Source organism: Enoplosus armatus, chromosome 14, assembly GCF_043641665.1.
Source record: "Enoplosus armatus isolate fEnoArm2 chromosome 14, fEnoArm2.hap1, whole genome shotgun sequence".
Taxonomy (NCBI): Eukaryota; Metazoa; Chordata; class Actinopteri; order Centrarchiformes; family Enoplosidae; genus Enoplosus; species Enoplosus armatus.
This window is the reverse complement of record NC_092193.1, coordinates 14,977,496-14,996,904: the sequence shown is the minus strand read 5'-3', so window position 1 is coordinate 14,996,904 and position 19,409 is coordinate 14,977,496. Positions and strand designations below refer to the sequence as shown.

Sequence of the window (19,409 nt, the reverse complement as noted above, 5' to 3'; positions counted from 1 at the left end):
AAAGACTAGTGTGCAGTAAATAATAATGGTTATAACAGTAAAAATATGAATAAGAAAAAAAGAAATATAAAGGATAAAATAAAAAAAATATGAATGTATTTGAATGAGTGAATGAATTTTTTTATTGAGTCATGGATACATACTATTACAAGACACCATAAAGTAATATAAGCCAGAGCCCCGGTGCTGCACATGGATTTTCAAATGATAAAAAAAGTGATAAAATAGGGACATAACTTTTACCGTCAAATCTTCAGACGTTTGTCTGCAACAAAATTCATAAATCACTGACAAATACTTTTTAAATAGTCTTCTACTAAGTAAGCAAACTTAAACACAAAAAAGATAAACAACATTCACATTTTTGATAATTTGAAAACCCACATATTTCAGAGGTTTGTGGAGCCTTTTCATTCTTTTAGATCATCACAGTTTGAACAGAAACAACAAAAGAAAATGGGACTCACTTTCCATTTCGTCCATCACTCAGTTTACATAATCTGTTTTCCTCTGAGCTTTGTGTCGTACAGCCAAACCCAACTGTATTTGCTCAAGTATTTGCTGCATTTCTGTTGCATTGTGTCTCTGTGAGTTTTTAATGTGTTTTTAATGACTTTAAGAAATGGAAATACAAAATGTGGAAAGTAGTTGTTTGTGGATTTGTGGAGCTTTGCATTTTATGTCTGTTATTTCTTACAGTTGGGTACAATGATGGACATTTGTGTAAACCAATACTTCATAAAACTTGTATCATGTCATGTAATGTTTCAGTGCAGTAGGCCATCAGTCGTTCCCTGATGTCTATCTGTGCAGGCTGAGCAGGTTGTGCGGCAGGAGACGCGGTGTGACTGTCATGTCTCAAACACATGACGGCTGTCGCTGCATACCTGTGTCACACTGTGCGTATAAGCGTGTGTGTCAAAAGGTCAGCGTAGGTGGTGCCACACATAGCAACTGTTGCCATGAGGAGCAGAAGCTGTGCAGTGTGAGGCCTTTCCACCTGCCTGTGCTGATTGGTTTAATCTGAGTGAAAATACCCACCTCTCACAGCTGATTGGTTGACTTCACAACAAGGAGCCAATCCTAAAAGTAGGCTGCCGTAGCCTTTTGTTTCTCACCTGCCTCTTTGCTGCTGCAGAGTTACTTCCAGGAAAGGAAGCCAAAGAGTCACTCACAAGGTGTTTCAATGAGTTTGTAAAGTAAAGAGACCGAGATACAGACTTGCACTGCATGTATGAACGTGTGTGAGTGCATGTGTATGAGTTGGAAGTGTTTGTTTTCCATCATGAGCCTGAGAAACAGGAGATTCTCACTGGACAGCTCTGTGTGAGTATAAAAATTTTACTGCTTCTGTCTTTTTTTTCTTCCTCTGCTCTTTTGCACAGCTTCAGTTTTTCTTTTGTTGAAATTAGACAACAATATCCGTCTTTTACAGCTGACCAACGGTGTAAATAAGTCACTCTGAGCACCAGGTGCGCACAATTCTCTTGTTGTGTGGCCAATGTTTACGCCGCTGGTTTACAAAAGTGAAACCATTCTCCAGAGATCCCCTGCTGTTGCCCAGAGACTGCAGACATGTCTAATGGGCTGACAGTTTGCCCAAGCAGAGGGAGAAAGTCAATACAGCTGGTACTCAAAAAGATGAGAAGTGTGTGATGGAGTAATCATCACCGGCTAATATTGTGTTGTTTGGCTTTTGTACCAGCAGAACAATGTTTTTCAATAATGACTTTGGAGCTAGATTACCTTTTTGCTTTCACATAAAGGAACTATTCAAACCGACAGAGATATTAGATTGGATTCACAAACAATCAAGAGCTGTAAATTCACGGCTTTCACCCATTTACTCTTCAGTCAACAGTGATGCAACACATGAAAAGATTTTTTTGTTGATGCTTTATGTAAGAAATCCTTTGAGTCTTTGATTGAACTACATTAATTCACCTGATGAAAACACTGAAAGTGAGGATAATGAAATGTTTACCATCAGCATGCAGGAGTTGTTTTCATCCATGCTGTGAGCTCTGAATTCATTCACTGATGTTCCCGCCGGGTAGAAATCCATTTATCTTTTTGTATGATTTCTGTACTTTATGTTCTTCTATATCGGTCCCACCTGTGTGCGTCATATAAAAGCTGGATCATCATCAGTCTGACATTTATCTCCTGCTCTCTTGGGACAGCTGTCTGGACGGAGTTGGACATCTTGGCGGGGGAAGATACAGCAGCAGGTTTACCAATAAGAAATCTAGACAGAGTCTGGACGAAGCCCGACTGGAGATCCATGAGCTCAATCACAGCCTCAACTCCAACATGTCCCTCAGGTAAACTACACTGGGATTAAGTAAAGACTGAGGAGGAGACGGCTTAAATTCTTAAACCTAGACAAAGTCCTGCTAACGTCCTTATATCATTCGTGTGGTGCATTTGTCCTGTTTGTGTCCTCAGGGGGCAGACCATCTCAGAGGAGACCATTGAGCGATCAGATGGGCTCATCAACAAGCATGTAAGTCGGCTTCACGTTGTCCTGCTCCTTCTTGGTCCCTGCAACACGCATGTTTTATCCCTTTTTCCTTGCAGCACAGGGAGAATTAAAGCAGCTGTTTATCAATGTTTTGTCATAACAATTCATCAAATGACAATGTGAAAGCAATGTGACAACGTGAGGAGTCACTCGTAGTGATGAACCTGCGGAGACATATCACCCGAGTCAGCAGCTTTAAGGAGCTTTATAGCAAGTCTCTGTTTAGCTGTCCAGCCCAAAACTTTACTGTTTTGGTTCACTCTCACCGCTCTTACAGCGTCGTTTTTCAGTGAAAAATCTCTAAAAGCACACTGTACACTACCTGCTCAGCACTAAACAGTAGACAGACACAGTTAGCAACTAGCTGGTGAACATAGTGGAGCATTTAGCAAGCATTTAACGAGCCAGATATTTCCCTCAGGAGTTACATTCATCTAGTTGATAGACACACGACTCCAAATGAATGTTAATGTTGCTCTGTAACTGCTGGATGTGTTAATAAGCAGCTGTTTGCTAACAAGTTAACCATATCAACTTAAAAGCCGATGATATGACGATGTTGTGCTCACAACTTGTTTCTGGTGCCCCCAAGTGGCCAAAAAATTAGTTATCACAGCTTTAAAGTAAATTATTTCAGATAACAAACACTAAACCTGCTTCTTGTGTATTAAAAAACACAATTTAGTATTTAACACTTAATTTATCACTTCACTATTTGTTCCACACAGAGCTTCCTGAAGCACAGCAAAACTTTCCACAAGCTGTTTCAAGAGATTCCTGAGGCGGAGAACCTGACACACTGTGAGTTGAGCTGAGTCTGTTGCTTATTTGTTCATATTGATTATGGAAATTACATCACATTGTGTCCTTTTTTTGCCATCTGTCTGATTAAGTGCTGCCTAATACTTTGTTTGCCAAGTGGTCTGTAGTGAATCAGGAGCTGAAACACTTTAGTAAATGATTCAGCAGACAGTCAGTCTCTGTGGAGAAACTACTTCACAACTTGAAATGATGCGTGTGTGTGTGTGTGTGTGTGTGTGTCTCTATTGTAGCATTCACCTGTGCCTTGCAGAAGGAGGTGCTGTATCATGGAAAACTCTTTGTTTCTGACAACCATGTGTGTTTCTACTCCTCCGTGCTGCTCAAAGACACCAAGGTAACGTGCTCAGTCATAGGGAGGTGAAGCCTAATTCACACTGACGAAGATATTTGACAGTGAAATGTCATGACAGCTGTTGCGCTGCTTGGACTTTCTCAGATTTAAAATCACCTTTCAGGCCAGTAGTTAAACTAAGGTTTTTAATTTTGTAGTAACTTTGGCAGAACAGACTTTTGAGTGTACATGTCCCAGAAGTTGTAAAGAAGCAGTCAACATTAACATCAGCAATGCTGGGAAGTCACTTCCATCGCCAGCGTTCAGGCTTTTTACCCTGATATCAAGGACTGACTTCACAGAGGGAAATTATTTTAGGACAGAGAATAAAATGACTAGTTGGTTCTTTACCTCGGTTCTCCGTGTTTCAGGTCACATTGAGAATGTTCTACAAGTTTAATATGACTGTAATGTCCTCTTGAAGGCTGTGAAGGCATCAAGAATCAGTGTTTTGTCTACATGTTGCAGGTGGTGATTCCTGTGTCCAGCGTCAGGGAGGTGAAGAAACATAACTCAGCTTTATCCATGTTGTCCATTCAAACTGCTGATGGAGAGAAGGTCAGATTCCACACTTATGTATTGTTCTTTATTACCTTTGTTCCACTTCACTTTCTTCATCCGAGACAAATTTATGATTCAAATATACATTGACTTGACTGCATCTTTGCATTGCAGATGTACAGTATAACTGTATGGCATTGACATTTTGGAAGCCAACAGAAACTGAATTTGCTATTATTAAACCTGAACGCCTACATAATCAGGCTCCAAAGGTGCTGAGTGACGTAGTAAAACCTCTTTGGGTTTGTGGCTCAGTAACACGGAACTCATCCATGGGGAACTGTAATCATAAAACCTCCTATAAACAGATGCCCTTCTCTGTTGTTGAACTTAACCACCAGACTCGAAATGGATCATTAATGGGATCCTTTTGTAGCTCAAGTTGAAGCAGAGGGAGTTATGTAATATTTTTTATTGTATTACTATTTGTGCTCTGTGTTGTTTTGTATGTGTTTTTCTGTATTTTGTGTATTTGTACAATTGCTCATCGAGGGACGGGAAGTGCAAACTAGCTAAGTCTATAAATGCTGCGGCAGTGGCCAATGCTATGCACTTGTCCTTATTAATTTACAATAATTGATTCAGCTTGGCTCATATGTGTCCAGTTTACTACCAGTCAATAAAAGGAAAGATGGAAACTGAGTTAAGAGTTAAGAAGAAGGGAAATGCAGTGAAAGTAACAGCTTGCCAAGCCAAGACTTCAAATGAACTTCCTTAACATTGAGCACACACATAGTTTGCTTTGTTCCAGGATTAACCCTTTCCCACGCCTCTTTCTTTTCTCTCTTTTAGTACTCATTTGTGTCTTTGAGGCACCGCGAGATGTGTTACAAACTCCTCCAAACTGTCTGTTTACATGCACAGGTAGGTGCCCCCCCTGTCTTCATGCACATAACGCCATCATGTCAGTCATTTTTCAGTTTAAACTCATGTTTCTGTGTTTGTCTGAAACAGGGGGTGAACAGCCCTCATCTCTCCGCTGCAGAGAATGAAGCTGATCCCGACGTGGTACGTCTTGCTGCTCATCTAACGCAACCAAACCAGGACTTTCAGTTATCTTGTTGTAGTTGAGCGAATATGAGTGAATGATGCAAGATGACAAAGACTTTTAACCATCAGCGTCCCCCGTCCTTGTCTACAGGCATCCAGTTATTCCAGTTTGGAGGACTGCGCAGATCATGAACTGAGCAGACAGCACAGTGTTTTTCTCGATAACGGCTTTCCTCAGATGTCCAGTGAAGGTGAGAAAAAGATGGGAAGTGTGTCTCTTGTTCCAGCAGAACAATGTTTCTCAATGATGACTTTAGTTTTTAAATGGCACTTTTCTATTTGAGGTAATAATACTGAACATTTTTATCACTAAACAGAGTGATAGCAACAAGTCTTAACAATACCACCGAATGCATTTCCAGGTCCAACAAGAAGCAATTCCACCCGTCAAAGCAGCTTAACAGAAGAAGACGACAGAGGTGTGTGTAAGAGCTCACAAACAGACACGCACGTACTGTAACATCTACTCAAGTTACCCATAAGGCATAGAGTAAAGTGTCATTATAGAATAGAAAGCTGATTTTTCTCTCAACCAGCTGTATCGTGGATTTGGAGGATCATTGAGAAGGTCACACCGTTCTTCTTCCTCAGAGAAATGAGGAACCTCAGCGTTCTCTTCTACATCTACATGATGCTGTGAGTAGTGTTATTTCTCACAGCTCCAGCGGTTTCATTTTGAGGTACTTGAGTATTATCCTTTATTTATGCTTCTTAGCAGATTAAGACTTAACATGTGAAACAAATGCTCATTTTACAGAACACATTGTTATGGATTAAAATTACCCAACAGTATATAAAGGAGCTAAAAGTACTTTCACCTCAAACAGCTACACAGGTGTACATTTGACCATTACTGCTGTGTAAAACAAGCATGTGGGACTTTGTTTCCTTGAGCTGTAACTCAGAGTATTAATAGGCCCTAAAAACGTCCTGCTGTCTTCCTGCATTGTGTTCAATTCTTCCATGAATCGTACACCTACAGCGCATGTTGGTATGTTGACTTTCTGGATCGGCTGGTAGCTGACAAGGAAAGAAAATGATCTAATCGTCGAGATGCGGTTATAGAAATGTTATCACACAATGTTCACCCAGGCTCCACACAGATACAGTTAACTGATATCTTATTGTTAGGACTGTACAATATGTGCCCATCTTAGGCCGTCTGCTCAGCTTTTGGTTCATTCTGCACAATTCACTTTCCCTTTGTGAGTGAAAAGAGGCATTCAGGTCGTTATTGTACGTTTATAGGATGGTGTTGCTCCTGTTGGCGTCCGGGTACATCGGGCTGAGGATCATAGCGCTGGAGGAGCAGCTGAACTCTCTGAGAGCCCTGACTGATTTGTCTTTACACCACGGAGAGTGAGTTGACACACGAGCGTAAAGAAAAAAGGAAAGGGAGCCTGTCGGGAGAAAGACACAAGAGAAAGTCTGGTGGGGAAAAAGCTCAAAGCTGTTTTGGTGACATCTAAAATGATTACCTGATCAGATTAGACGCAGACAGAGCAGTTCTGCAGGTTCACGACAGCAACGTGGACAAAAGATAAGTGAGTAGAGCAGAGTCACACCCATGCATTTCACAACAACAGTGAATACTAACTAAAGATTAAGGTTATAAAGAGATTAACTTAGTGTGTTGTTAATTAAATAATGTGCTCCTTTCTCAGTGCTGGAAAGTAACTGAGTACATCTACTCAACGTTTTTACTTTTTTGTAGTACAGTACTTTCCATTTCATGCTACTTCCATTACACCACATTTCAGAGGGAAATCTTTTTACTCCACTACATTTTGAAAGAGCTGTAGTTACTTTAAAGATTCACACTTCTACATACAAATCATGTGATTAACACATAAAATATGATGCATTGTTAAAGATTAAACTAGCCTGCAGTATGTAAAGTAATTTAAATCAGCTCTGCTTTGAGCTATAGCTACACTAAAACACTGCTTACATATTAATGCATCTACTGTATAATTAGAGCCACTCTGCATAATGAGTACTTTTGATACTTTCAGTATATTTTGCTCATAATACTTTTATTTTAGTAAAATTTTAATGACAGCACGACTACTTGTATTTATACATTATGGTGCTACTTCTGCTTAATTAAACGATGAGTACTTCCGCCTCCACTGTCCTCGCCTCATGCTGATTCTTCTTCTTTTGCAGGTACCAAGAAACGTAGCCAGTGGCAAGGGACTGTGACAAACAAAATCCTGCAATTCACCACTCTATTAAGACCCTGCTGTACATTGATCCCTGTCTAGACAGACTCCCAAAAGCATCTTGAGACCAGGTCCATTTGATGTACAGTACATCTTTTAGTGAAAAGTTTTGTCCAAAGAAATTTACAGCATTGTGCACAGTGGAGTAGTCACAGTGGAAATTAAACTATCTGTGTTAGCACCATGTCTGCAGAGGATGCAGGCCAACAATAAGATGCTTTTGGGATGTCTGAACCAGGCCACATGTGGTGAACTACATGGATGACTGAGTGTGTTGGCAGATAAGCACCAGGACAATATTCCTGTTAGGTGTGCGCTCATTCTCTGCTGACGGATCAAAAATTGAAGCGAGGATCTCCTGCACTGAGCCATATGGAGGCATCCTGCTGAAGCCATGTTTGTTTCCTGGCCGGAGAACAGCTGAGCTCAGCTAGCGGAGGTTGCTGGAGTCTTTGCCATCTCAGATCAACACAACCTGCGGCAGCGAGAGCTCACCGGAGTCAATCTTAACACGAATGTGAAAGACGGACTTTGTCGTTACTTGATTTTAAATAATTTGCATGTTATGAAATAAAGAGTTCACACTGTGTAACTTAACTGCTAGAATCTAGAATAGGACTGTTAATGACAATAATCAGCCAGCAGAGGGCAGTCTCTCCCATTAAACTTCACTGTTAAGTGAGGCTCGAGGCAGGATTTCACTTCTTCAAAATGCAAATGTTATAAGACTTCTGCACCTGCCCTTTTGTCAAATCAAGCCTGTTAACAGATATTGGGGAATTTGTGATGTCCAGTGCTCATATACATTTTGGCCACCTGATTTTCACGACTTTAAACCAATTTTTATGACCAAACATTGTGATTTCTGTGTATATATATGAAAAAATACATTTAACATGTGGTTTCCAAAGACCTGTGGTGATACATAAGTGATCGTATGTCTGCTCTAATATTGTGTGAATTAAATGTTTAAATTGGATATTCAACGAATCACATGAAACAAAAAAAGAAACAAAAACAATTTCCCAAAACTTTTCCAGGCCTGGAAAACACATTTATCCAGGACTTCGTATAACTGAACGAAACCTGTGCATTATCTGCATGCATTCCAGCCAAACTGGGAAGACACTTTATATGATTTTATATACTATTGTCCAAATCCCAACGTCTCAGGTGTGTCATACAAATGGTGAATCTTTTGCATAATACAATGATTTGTTTTAAAACAATACGGTCGGTTTCATATTTTTGTACATAAGTGATCTTTTTTATTATTTTGTTGTCCATAAAAAGGTCAAGATTCAGTCCCATGAATTAATTTCATTACATCATATTCTCAGTTCAAAAAAGCAACATAAAATTACAAATCATAATACAAAGAATAGAATAGGTAAGTACAGTAACCATATAAACAGCCCACTAATATTGTCTAGCCCCCCCACCCCCCACCAACCACTGCCCTGCTCAAACTCTAGCACAAAACTCATAACAATACATCAGTTAGTATCAGCAATAAAAAAATTCAAATAAACGTCCTGTTTTTTTTTTGTTTTTTTTAAAAAGCGCTTCAATGTTCCAATGCCATGAGTTCAGCTTTACCCTCACATAGAATACATAATAGAGATAACGGCCCACCCCGTCACTTTCTCTGCAAAACACAATAGACATGCATACAGTTTTCACTGTTCGACCCCCCCCCCCACCCCCCACCCCCATCAATAAACATTCAGGGCCAGAGGATACAATATACGTCAACCATAGTGGTGCATTAATAAAACGGCAAGTTTCCACCCCGTTTCTTGAACCCCATGAATGAAAGATGGATCCCGTGGTTTCCCTGATAACACGACCGGTCCGGGAGAAACTGAGGCCTACTTCTACTTTGAGAGAGAGAGAGAGAGAAAGAGAGAGAAAGAGAAAGAGAAAGAGAAAGAGAGAGAGAGAGAGAGAGAGAGAGAGAGAGAGAGAGAGAGAGAGAAAGAGAGGCGATAACTCTCCCTAATTCTTCTGACAGCTCAAGTTGGTAACAGATTTCCATCATTATTTAAATATCAGAGACACAAAGCACAGGATGAGAATGGAGAGATTCCCTGTTCGTAGTGATGACAGGAAGCGAGTGGCGTTCAGTAACCGTTCCACTTGTACTCCCAAAATGGAGTAATCAGATCAGTGCTAGTTCAGTACATGTTCCCTTAAAAAAAACGCAGCTACTCTCACTGAAACTGACGGGTCTCCTGTGCAGCAGACACCTTGTGTAGATCTGAAGTGTGGTGCTAGCCTGCGACCACAAAATCACTTCTTTTTCAGGTCTACACACAGGGCCTATTACTATTTATTCAAAAGTGATGTTAGTGTCCTTGATGCTGGCCTGTAGAAGACAGTCAATAATAACGAAGACACACAAACTTACATTTTATACCCTTATTACACTTTGGATGCTTTGTACAATAGTGCTGAACTTAAGACCTGCTTTTGTCATGCTTGATCTGATATATATATAAATGTGTAAATATACTGTATATTACAGTACATGTATTGTGTGTGTATGCATGTGTATGCATGTGTGTGTGTGTGTGTGTGTGTGTGTGTGTGTGTGTGTGTGTGTGTGTGTGTGTGTGTGTGTGTGTGTGTGTGTGGTGGAACCTGCACCACACCAACAGTGAGAGGCTCAAATATGGCTTGTGTCAGACATGAAGCGTGCTGCCACCCATAAGAGAGCTCCTGTAACTTTAGGGCCACAGAGGTTAAAACAGAGCTAGTAGGCATGATGTCCTGTTCCTGGCACCCGATCTGAATCACATTGTTAGTCATAACTTCAACACAACAATCCATGGCCCTACACTATGACGAACACGCGCTGATTAATTACATCAAGACAAAAACATTAGAAAGAAATGTGCTGGGGTGAATATGATGGGGAGGTTGACTAACCCTGGTTTAATGAGTGCTACTGGAACAAACTGTGCTGTAAGACTACAAGTTAATTAATCAATATTACACAAAAGAGACTCAGATGAAGCAAAAGATTATTCTGAATAAAACGTCATCCTTACGACATCATCCTCATTAGTTTGGTGAACTGAGCAGCTACTTTGTCTCCTTATACCTTTAGAGCCTCCAAATCCAAGCTCCAAAAGGGTTTGTTCACCAGAAAACAAATTATTCACAAACCTCCTCAACAGCTGCACTTCAGACTTAAATCTGACTTATTCCTGTTGTAACCAAGTCAGTGCAGTCTGCCCAACCTTTAAACATCACACATCAGTAAATACTGAAGGGCTACAGCCTTCTGTTTAGGGCAGACAGATCTAATGTGGCATGAAAATTACAAAGTAAACCTGCACTTCTATAGCTGTTCCATTAATGCCATAGAAATTATCCCCATGAACAGAGATACTTTCAGTGTGGCTCTCAAAGACCTGTTTCCTTTTCAACCACACCATCATTCTTGATCACAAATATGTAGGGTGGGAAAAGCAATGCAGGGGAATCAAAATAATTCCCTGAAAGTTGCGGCTGCAGTTCTGTGGACAGTAAAAGGCTAAAGCTACAGTACAGCCAGGAAATGAAGTGGAAGCTGGCCATTCCTGTGATCTTATCAGAGTCAAAAATGAGGAAGAGGAAAGTATGAGACACCCAACGGCCATACAAGCTATGACAGTATTCCAGGCTAGTCCGTGTCTATCCACCATAACTGACACCAAGGGAAAGGAGATGGACCCCCAAACCACACAAAGAAACTAGGTTAATGTTAGCTGGACAACAACTTGGGGAATGCCCTGGCAGTCAGATGGATATCCATTAACAGGTAAACAGGGAGTGGAGGAGGGTGGTGGTGGGGGGAAGGGGGCACACACTTGACCAGTGTTTGTTCACTGGAGAGAGAACTGGTCAAGCTGTGGAGGTATTCTTCATACATACACGTGCAAAAAATAGAAAAAAAAAACATCAATATTGATAAGTCTCCATGAGCCTCCTCCACTTGCAGCTGTCCAAGTCATCGGGATGTCCTTCATTTCTTTCAGAACTGCCTCGCTCACACACACACTCTCACACATACAAACATGCACACACATTATTCAGGTGTCACAGGTCCATGGAGATATGAATAAACACTTACATTCATGACTCACACATTCACCAACACGTCATACTTCAAAATGACATCTGTGTGCCTTTTTGGACAACACATTGTTGTTACTTCTTTACTCATGTGCCATTTTAAAGCTGCAATTCATAAACTTTTCCCACATTAAAAAACGTATTTGTGAAGTTGTTTAATCTCGGTTTCTTGTTTTTAGTGTTTCTCCACACAGATGCGGATACGGCTGATGACATGTTAAAAAGTGTTCTCACCTTTAAAACAGGAAATTATCTTAACATATGTTGTGTTGAAAAGTAACCTAAAAGGTGTGCTGCTTCAAAGACACACAGATGTGACAAAAATCACACATCCTTTTTAAGTCAATTCTCACTCATACTTTGCAAACATGCTGACGTCCTCTTTCTCGCATACACACACACACACACACACACAGTCTCATTTATACAATCGCAGAGAGGCTGTTGTTTGTTTCTCAGGCATGCTGCGCAGCCAGGTCCTGGTTAATGAAGCGCCGTAGCCTCTCCAGGTACTGACTGTAAAGCTCAATGTCGTTGTGGCCGGCTCCCTCCACCCAGAGGGGCTCCACGGCTTTGGGACAGCGCTCAAACAGGGCGAGGCCATGGGAGAAGTCGATCACCTCGTCCTCCGTACCGTGGATGATGAGCACTGGAGACGGGATCTTTGACACTTTCTCTATGCTGGAAGAAGAATAATGGACGCGATTAATGCACCAAACAGGCAGGTTTGGAAATTTCAGACAACAGGATCATTTTTCCGTCAGCATCGACCAAAAATGACAATAATGATTAAGTGATATTACACCTAAAATCTGTCTTTTGAGTATCACCCACCCCCGATGATCGTAAAAGATTTGCAGTTTCTTCTTTGACAAAGATCAATGAATGCAGTCAGCTTTGCTTAATTACAATGGATTCCAATGCGTTTTCATTGCTATCCATCCACACGCTAATTACGCTAAAAACAATTAATGTTAAATCAAAATATGGCTAACTATACAGTATCACATTACAGGAATATATTGTTATATTGCAAATTCTTCCAAAATTTTATTGAGAAATCATTTATAGATAAAATAATCAGATGGGTTCAATATCTAACAAATCAAGGTCCTTGAAAATATGGACCCCTAGGAGGGGTAGTTGTTGCTAAGGTAACAACCAATGGGGACTCAAATATAATTTTGTAAACCCATATTGCCATAATGCAGTCCTGCTCAATGATGCGCAACATTGCCACAGTAGTCTAATATAACCAGAGATATTAAAAGGGGTAAATAAATTGATATAAATGAAATTAAAAAATATCTGACACTAGACAAATTTCTATCGTCTCACCATGTATTGTCATATTGGCCAACCTTATTTTTTGTCCAAAGTGACTACAATAAATGCATTCAACCTCCATAGAAACAAAAGGTAGATATGTCACACAGATTCCCTTTTGCACTATAAGGCTCCTGCGACTATCAGAATATAAATGGAAGCTTTGTAACATATTGGGAAACAGCGGAGAAGCTGATTATACCACAGGAGTGGTTTGAGAAGTTTTAAAGGACATTTTCACACTTCTTTTTCCATAGTGATAATTACATTTGTCACGATTCTACTTTCATTTAAAAAAAACAATTTAAAGCAGACACTGCTGCTGTTCTGTTCTTTTAACAGATATGAGTATTTGATACTGAAAAGAAAAACATTGACAACACATAAAATAAAGAAACTTACTTAGGGAAGGCATCAAAGCAATATGTTTTCTTGGTGTCTGGGAAGGCCACTCTCATGCCAGAGGTGAGAGGAGAATGGAGGACCACAGCCGCACACTCAAACCGTGATGCCAAGTCTACTGTGGGCACTGTGCCAATGCTCTGTCCGTACAGGATGATATTCTCAGGACTGATGCCATACCTGAGACAACATACACACACACACTCAGTTCAGTACAGAATATCAGAATAAGAGTCCCATATATTCTGCAAGTATGAGAAGTGCAAAAGGACTGATGTGCAGTGTACACATTTGTAAATTTCCATATGCACGTTAACGTGGTTCAGTAAGCCTTTCAGTACAACACACAAGAACAACTGCGTGTTTAACAACAGAAGTTTGACATCATAAGCAAAATAGCACAATGTCTCCCAGGACTGCAAAGCAAAAAAATAAAGGGAACACAATAATCATTACCAGCTATTCTTTACACCAATACAGCATATTACCCTACCTGTTTAAATACCATCTTAAGCACAGAATCAGGGACTGTGTGAGTAAATTCAGACTTTTTTTTAGCAAATATTTGTTGTCATAAGTCTTAACTTTTCAGTGGCCTCAAAGTTCCTCTGTGTTGCCATCTGGGAACGTCAGTTTCTGCTAACATCAGGCTCATTAACCATGCTGGCAGCAGATAAACAAGAGGAATGTTTTTCTGAATTTCAGATGCTGCCACTTCATGCGGAGCACAGTATGTGACAGCCAATCATCAGCCTGTTTGATACAGAGCCATTGTTTAGCTTTGATTTGACTTGCTGATGGTCAGAGAGAGGGTACCGTGGTCAGCAGGGACAAAGTTTGTATATAACTAAGCCAACCAAATGTTATTTTCACAGAAATGTTACTGGCCAGTGATGTGAGTGACTCTCACTGATTTATCTACCAAAGACACTTAAACTGGCATTTGGTGCTTGCTGGCTGTTCATTTTGGACCCTGCCTGTTTGGGAAGGGACAGTTTCTGTCTGCTTACCGGGAGCGCAGGGCGTGCCAGGCAGCATCAATGTCAGCATAAAGGTTCTTCTCAGAGGGCTTGCCAGTGCTAACACCGTATCCTGAGTAATCGTAGGAAAAGATGTTGCAGTTGATGCGTGTGCCTAATCCAATGTAGAAGCTGCTCATCTGGCCCAGGTCTACTGCATTGCCATGGGAAAACAGCACTGTAAACCTGAGGGACAAAGGAGGAAGAAGAAGGAAGTTAGGCTAAAGGCTAAAGGCAAAGCAGGGACACTGCTGAGCTGATGGAACAACATGGGATATAACTGTATGGCTGAGAAAAATATATTTGTATTTGGTTCCAACAAAAGACAGGCAAGCTGCCCTATTTAAAGCACATGCAAAACATCCAGGGGGTGGTGTGTGTCTCACCTGGCATTGGGGGCACAGCGGATATACATGCATCCCACCCTGTTCCCTCGGCTAGATCTGGTCAGGAATACATCCGTCACATCCAGCTCCCTTTGTGAATACTGGAACTCTGCTCTCTCTGTGAGATGAAGTTTCCACCTGCCCTCAGCCCCACTGCCACCGCCAGCACCTCCGGCTCCGGCCCCGGCCCCTGCCCCTGCCCCTGCCCCTGCCCCTCCTCCTCCTCCTCCACCACCACCACCACCTCCGCCTCCTCTGTCCCCTCCACTACCAGTGCCCAGCCGGGAACGCAGTCCTGGGGCCCCAAGAGAAGGCGGAGCAGCCCCAGAGCTGGAACCAGAAGCAGTTCCAGCTCCAGTACCTGGATCTGGGTCAGGGAGAAGGGCGTAGGTGGGCTCTGGAGGGAGGAAAGCCAGTTTGGCTGCAATGCGGCTGGGGCAAGGAGGGCAGCAGAACAGGCAGCATAGCTCTCGTATGGACAGACCGTTCATCTTCTGGTAGAAAAATAAACATGGCAGACAGAGTAATTAAGTGGAAGAAAAAGAATAGCGTGCAAGAAGCAAAGCCTTTCACCTCTGATTCACAGCAGGGTTCCCCTCAGTGTTTTATAGTGGAGGCACCTCGACTTCACTGAAATAAAATGCGCCTCAACTGTCATTAGAAGAAAATGTTTTTATTAAGCTTCAGGGGAAATGAGCAGTGGCACTACATCACACAGCAAATGCCACATTTATTTCATAATTAATGAGGCGAATGTTTAAATTGTCATCTGGAAACCACATTGATTACGAGATGTGATGCATCAGGATCTGCCGGTTCAGCAGGTTATTCACGGCTCTTTCAGATCCTACATTTGCTTCGCAGTTATTAATCAGAGGAGAGTGTAGCAAAGTCAGGAAATTTAGGAAAAGGAGAGATAAACAGCGCTTACCACCTCCACTAACTAATTTCGTGGGGGAAACCCTGCACGGATATCCTGTAATGAACGTACCTGGATTCAGAAATCCCTGGGTCTTGAAACAAACCGGCACACAACGGTGCCAAGGTTTTCTGGTCTAGTCACTGAGCCAGCTGGATCTTGATCAAAAAGAAATGGTAACATGTTAAAATGGTTCTACGTCATGTGGCAACATACTGTACATGACAAGTATGGTCAGACAGAAATGGCCACTTATTTGGCCTGGGCTTTTAATGTAGCTCTTTATAGAGATTTTGTGTGCTGATTCAAAGTAACATGATAAATATTTAGAAGTCCAAGATATCATTCTTGATTAATAAAATATAGCTACTGGAACCAAATACAATTACACAGACACTGGGTAAAAGATAAATAGTAACCTGGTGTCACAGATATGAGGAAGAGGTAACTTAGATTCAAAGACAAAAGACAACCCGGATTCATTATATGGATTGAAACGTCAGTTGTTATTGTCATCATTTTACAGCTCCTGCATCCAATTAGCGTTTATTAAGGCAAAAGTTATATGCATTTATCCATATACTGAGGCTGCTTAAATCTCACTGTGGGTTTAAAGTGATTGAAATGCCCTGGTGTGATCATAGACATTGGTGACTAATTACAACACCCCCTCAATCCAGACACAGAGCGACAGGGAGCGACTGCTAATGGTGGCTACATGGTTACCAACGATATTCACCTCTAATGTTAGCCAGGGATGTGGGCACTTAACGGGAGCAGTATGTTCACACAGCATACATGCAACTGGAAGTGTAGATAGGCGACACATGCCCGATGTTATTAGACGCCACCCACTGAACAGGTTAATGCCAGCCAACAGTCTAAATATCATCACTTATCGTTAGCAAGACAACCAGCTAGCGGCGGTGGCTAGCTCGCTACCTCGCTAGCCTCAAAGCTAGCTACTTACCGCTTCACAGTATGTTGGCAGGCAGGCTGGTGTGTCCGTATATGTACACAGAAGCAGCACAAGACTCCGAAAATCCTTCTTGTGTCTTGACATGGATGGTTTTACTCAAGTGTACTGACAGTTGTCGGTGGCTAGCTAGCTGAATTTCATTGCAACCAGATTTTTTTTCTACTACTGTCCGATTAAACCCGGAAGTGACGTAAGGGCATCGTTTTTCAAAACTTTATTACAATGTGCCTTGAATTCATCTTCATCATCACTACATCGCACATACATATGGCAACACTGTTTTGTTTCCTTAAAAGCTATTATATCTAATATTATAATAGTTGGTAATTTGGGTAAATTAGGCTTTTCTGATGGTTTTATTTTATAAAATAAATTATTAAAATGAAACAGAAGTAGAAAATAACAAAACATCAAAAAGGACAGATTCGATCCAACCTGGGAAACTGGAAATTAAAAATAAAATGAATTATACAGCATGTAACACAAAAAAAGCGTTTGTGTTTTATATTCACTCCAGTCTAAATGTTTGAAACTCTATCCAGCATCAGTAGTGGAACAAGTATTCAGATCCTTTACTAAGTAAAAATAGTAATACCATAGTGTTATAATACTCAATTATAAGTAAAGGTACTGCATTCAAATTCTTATTTAATTAAAGGGAGGCTACAGAAATGTTGTCCACAAAATATGCAGCAGAATGGCCCCTTTTTGGTGTGCTATTATTAAACATTTCATTATTCGATTAATACTACTGACGTATTAACATCTAAACAGCATTTAATGTTATAGCTGGTCCAGTGGGAGTTCATTTTAATTACTTCATATACTGCTGGGCAGCTCCTATAATAGCACTCTATAATAATGCATCTTATTTTAGAAACTGTTCATAATTCAAGTGCAAAATCAGATCTTCATGTGACTGTGAAATAAATGTAGTAGAATGAAAATTCCAATAGTTCCCCCTGAAATGTAGTCGTGGAATAGTAGAAGTATAAAGTAATTAGCACAACAAGAAAAAAAAATTACCATTACTAAAGGACTCAAAATGCTACTTGTGATACTTACTTTTCACTGAAGTCCAGATTGATTTGGTAATACTCATGTAATAAACGGCAGAGGTATATTAGTAAGTAAGTTTTTCCAGAGTGTCATGCAAACAAGAACATTAGCATAATTTTTTTGCCAGTCCAGTATTTTAAAACCTCTGTCTATTCAATATTTGATCATTTTCCTAAAGAGTGCTGTAAGCCTATTTCTTTATCTTTATTCATTCATTTTAAAAAGATTTTTATTTTGTATTATTTCCAAAAATGCACCAATAAATGTTTGCATGCTCCCTTCTGCACCTTCAACTTGCAGCTTTCCTGAACATCATCAAACACGTATTTCAATAAGGGCTTAACAAAGAATGTGTGTGTGTGTGTGTGTGTGTGTGTGTGTGTGTGAGAGAGAGAGAGAGAGAGAGAGAGAGAGAGAGAGAGCAAGAGAGAGAGAGAGAGAGAGAGAGGTCCTCCATTCATCATTGATCCACTGCAGGACTGTGTTTCTGGGGGTGTGAATTATGGGCCCCTGCTGTCACTGTGACTGCTCTGCGTTGGACATTTCACCTCGCCACTGTAAATTTAAAAAGGGGATTACATTTTGCTGACTACTGATTTCAAAGCCGTAGCTCGACCAAGTGCAGACAGCCGGCCGGTCCCCCTAACAGAAGACTTCATACAGTCCGCAATTGCAGGATTTGGGATTTTTTTTTTTGCAAGGGTCTGAACAAGGCAACAAGAAAACGTATTCTGGATCACAGAGAGCCTCACTAGGTTGCTATTTACACATTTAGACTCCGGACTCTTTCTCTCCAGGGTGAACAAAAAAAAAACGTTTTGTAGTTGACTGGGCGTTTTTGGACGCGCTCGGTAAACGGTGATGCTACGGCGACGCGCAGGAACCGTAGAGGGAAGAGACAGGTGAGGTGCGGTTGAGGAGCTGCTCGTTGTTTTCAGAGAGGCTTTTGGATACCGAGAGAGCCCGTGGTATCCATCACCCTTTTCTCCACAGAGAGGAAGAAGAGCGACCGGAGAGGGCGAGTTGGCGACTGGCACCTGCCTCCGCCTCCCTGTACCTGGCCATCTGGTGCGGTGAGTGTGCCAAATGGTGGGATTGAGAGACGGATATGGTGTGAGGGAGACCGGGGGGTGCATGGGATGAACAGGTATATACAGCATGTGCGCAATTGTGTTACTGCCACCAAAATGCGATGCTGCATTATTACTCCTCCGGGTTGGCCAATAGATGTGAGTGCTGGCATCGCCCGGACCTCTGTGGACACGGACTGCTCTTTGTGTCTGCTGCAAGTTTGATCTTTTATTTGCGTGGCATGTGCATATCTCTGTTGCATGTCGTTGTTCTTTCACGTGTTGCATAGGATCTTAACAGTGCTTGTTCATTAACGTAAGTGATGCCTCAGCAAAAAAAAAAAAAGAGCCCACAATACTTGCACATTTATAACACTGCATTGCAAGGAGGAGCACAAAGCCTGATGGAAATTCTTATTTAGATCACGATCCGGATCACAGGTCGGGATCGGAATGAGGCTTATTGCTTTCTAATGTTATATTTTGTGGCTCCCCTGTGCACATTCGTGATGTTTGCTTAAGGTTTCCTGTTGGAGTAAAGGTCACACGGGATGATTTGGAAGCCCATGAAGTCAATTGATTATGTCATTACTCACTCACAGTAGAGAAACAGG

The 19,409-nt window shown here is 41.2% G+C and overlaps 2 protein-coding genes across 4 annotated transcripts; one reads left to right on the top strand and one right to left on the bottom strand.

The window, feature by feature from the left end:
* The first annotated feature begins 1,137 nt into the window (after positions 1 to 1,137).
* LOC139296586 (GRAM domain-containing protein 2B-like) lies at positions 1,138 to 8,742 on the top strand. 2 transcript variants are annotated; one of them, XR_011598452.1, is made up of 13 exons: positions 1,138 to 1,326; positions 2,184 to 2,324; positions 2,449 to 2,506; positions 3,253 to 3,325; positions 3,577 to 3,680; positions 4,146 to 4,235; positions 5,031 to 5,102; positions 5,193 to 5,246; positions 5,380 to 5,479; positions 5,651 to 5,707; positions 5,825 to 5,968; positions 6,537 to 6,647; positions 7,458 to 7,473. XR_011598452.1 is itself a non-coding variant. In XM_070919032.1 (13 exons), the coding sequence occupies exons 1-13, from the start codon at positions 1,235 to 1,237 to the stop codon at positions 7,471 to 7,473; spliced, it is 1,068 nt and encodes a 355-aa protein (XP_070775133.1). In that variant the 5' UTR covers positions 1,138 to 1,234; the 3' UTR covers positions 7,474 to 8,742. The 2 variants fall into 2 exon arrangements, 1 of the variants encoding a protein (XP_070775133.1); XM_070919032.1 differs by having other exon boundaries at positions 5,825 to 5,924; positions 7,458 to 8,742.
* Positions 8,743 to 12,090: 3,348 nt separating this feature from the next.
* On the bottom strand, positions 12,091 to 15,259 carry LOC139296742 (alpha/beta hydrolase domain-containing protein 17A-like). 2 transcript variants are annotated; one of them, XM_070919240.1, is made up of 5 exons: positions 15,058 to 15,259; positions 14,769 to 14,943; positions 14,374 to 14,568; positions 13,364 to 13,543; positions 12,091 to 12,316 (listed from the first exon to the last, which is right to left on the bottom strand). In XM_070919240.1, exons 1-5 carry the CDS (start codon positions 15,257 to 15,259, stop codon positions 12,091 to 12,093), a joined length of 978 nt encoding a protein of 325 aa, XP_070775341.1. The 2 variants fall into 2 exon arrangements, with proteins under 2 accessions (XP_070775341.1, XP_070775342.1); XM_070919241.1 differs by having other exon boundaries at positions 14,769 to 14,991; positions 15,130 to 15,259.
* Between the last annotated feature and the right edge of the window lie 4,150 nt (positions 15,260 to 19,409).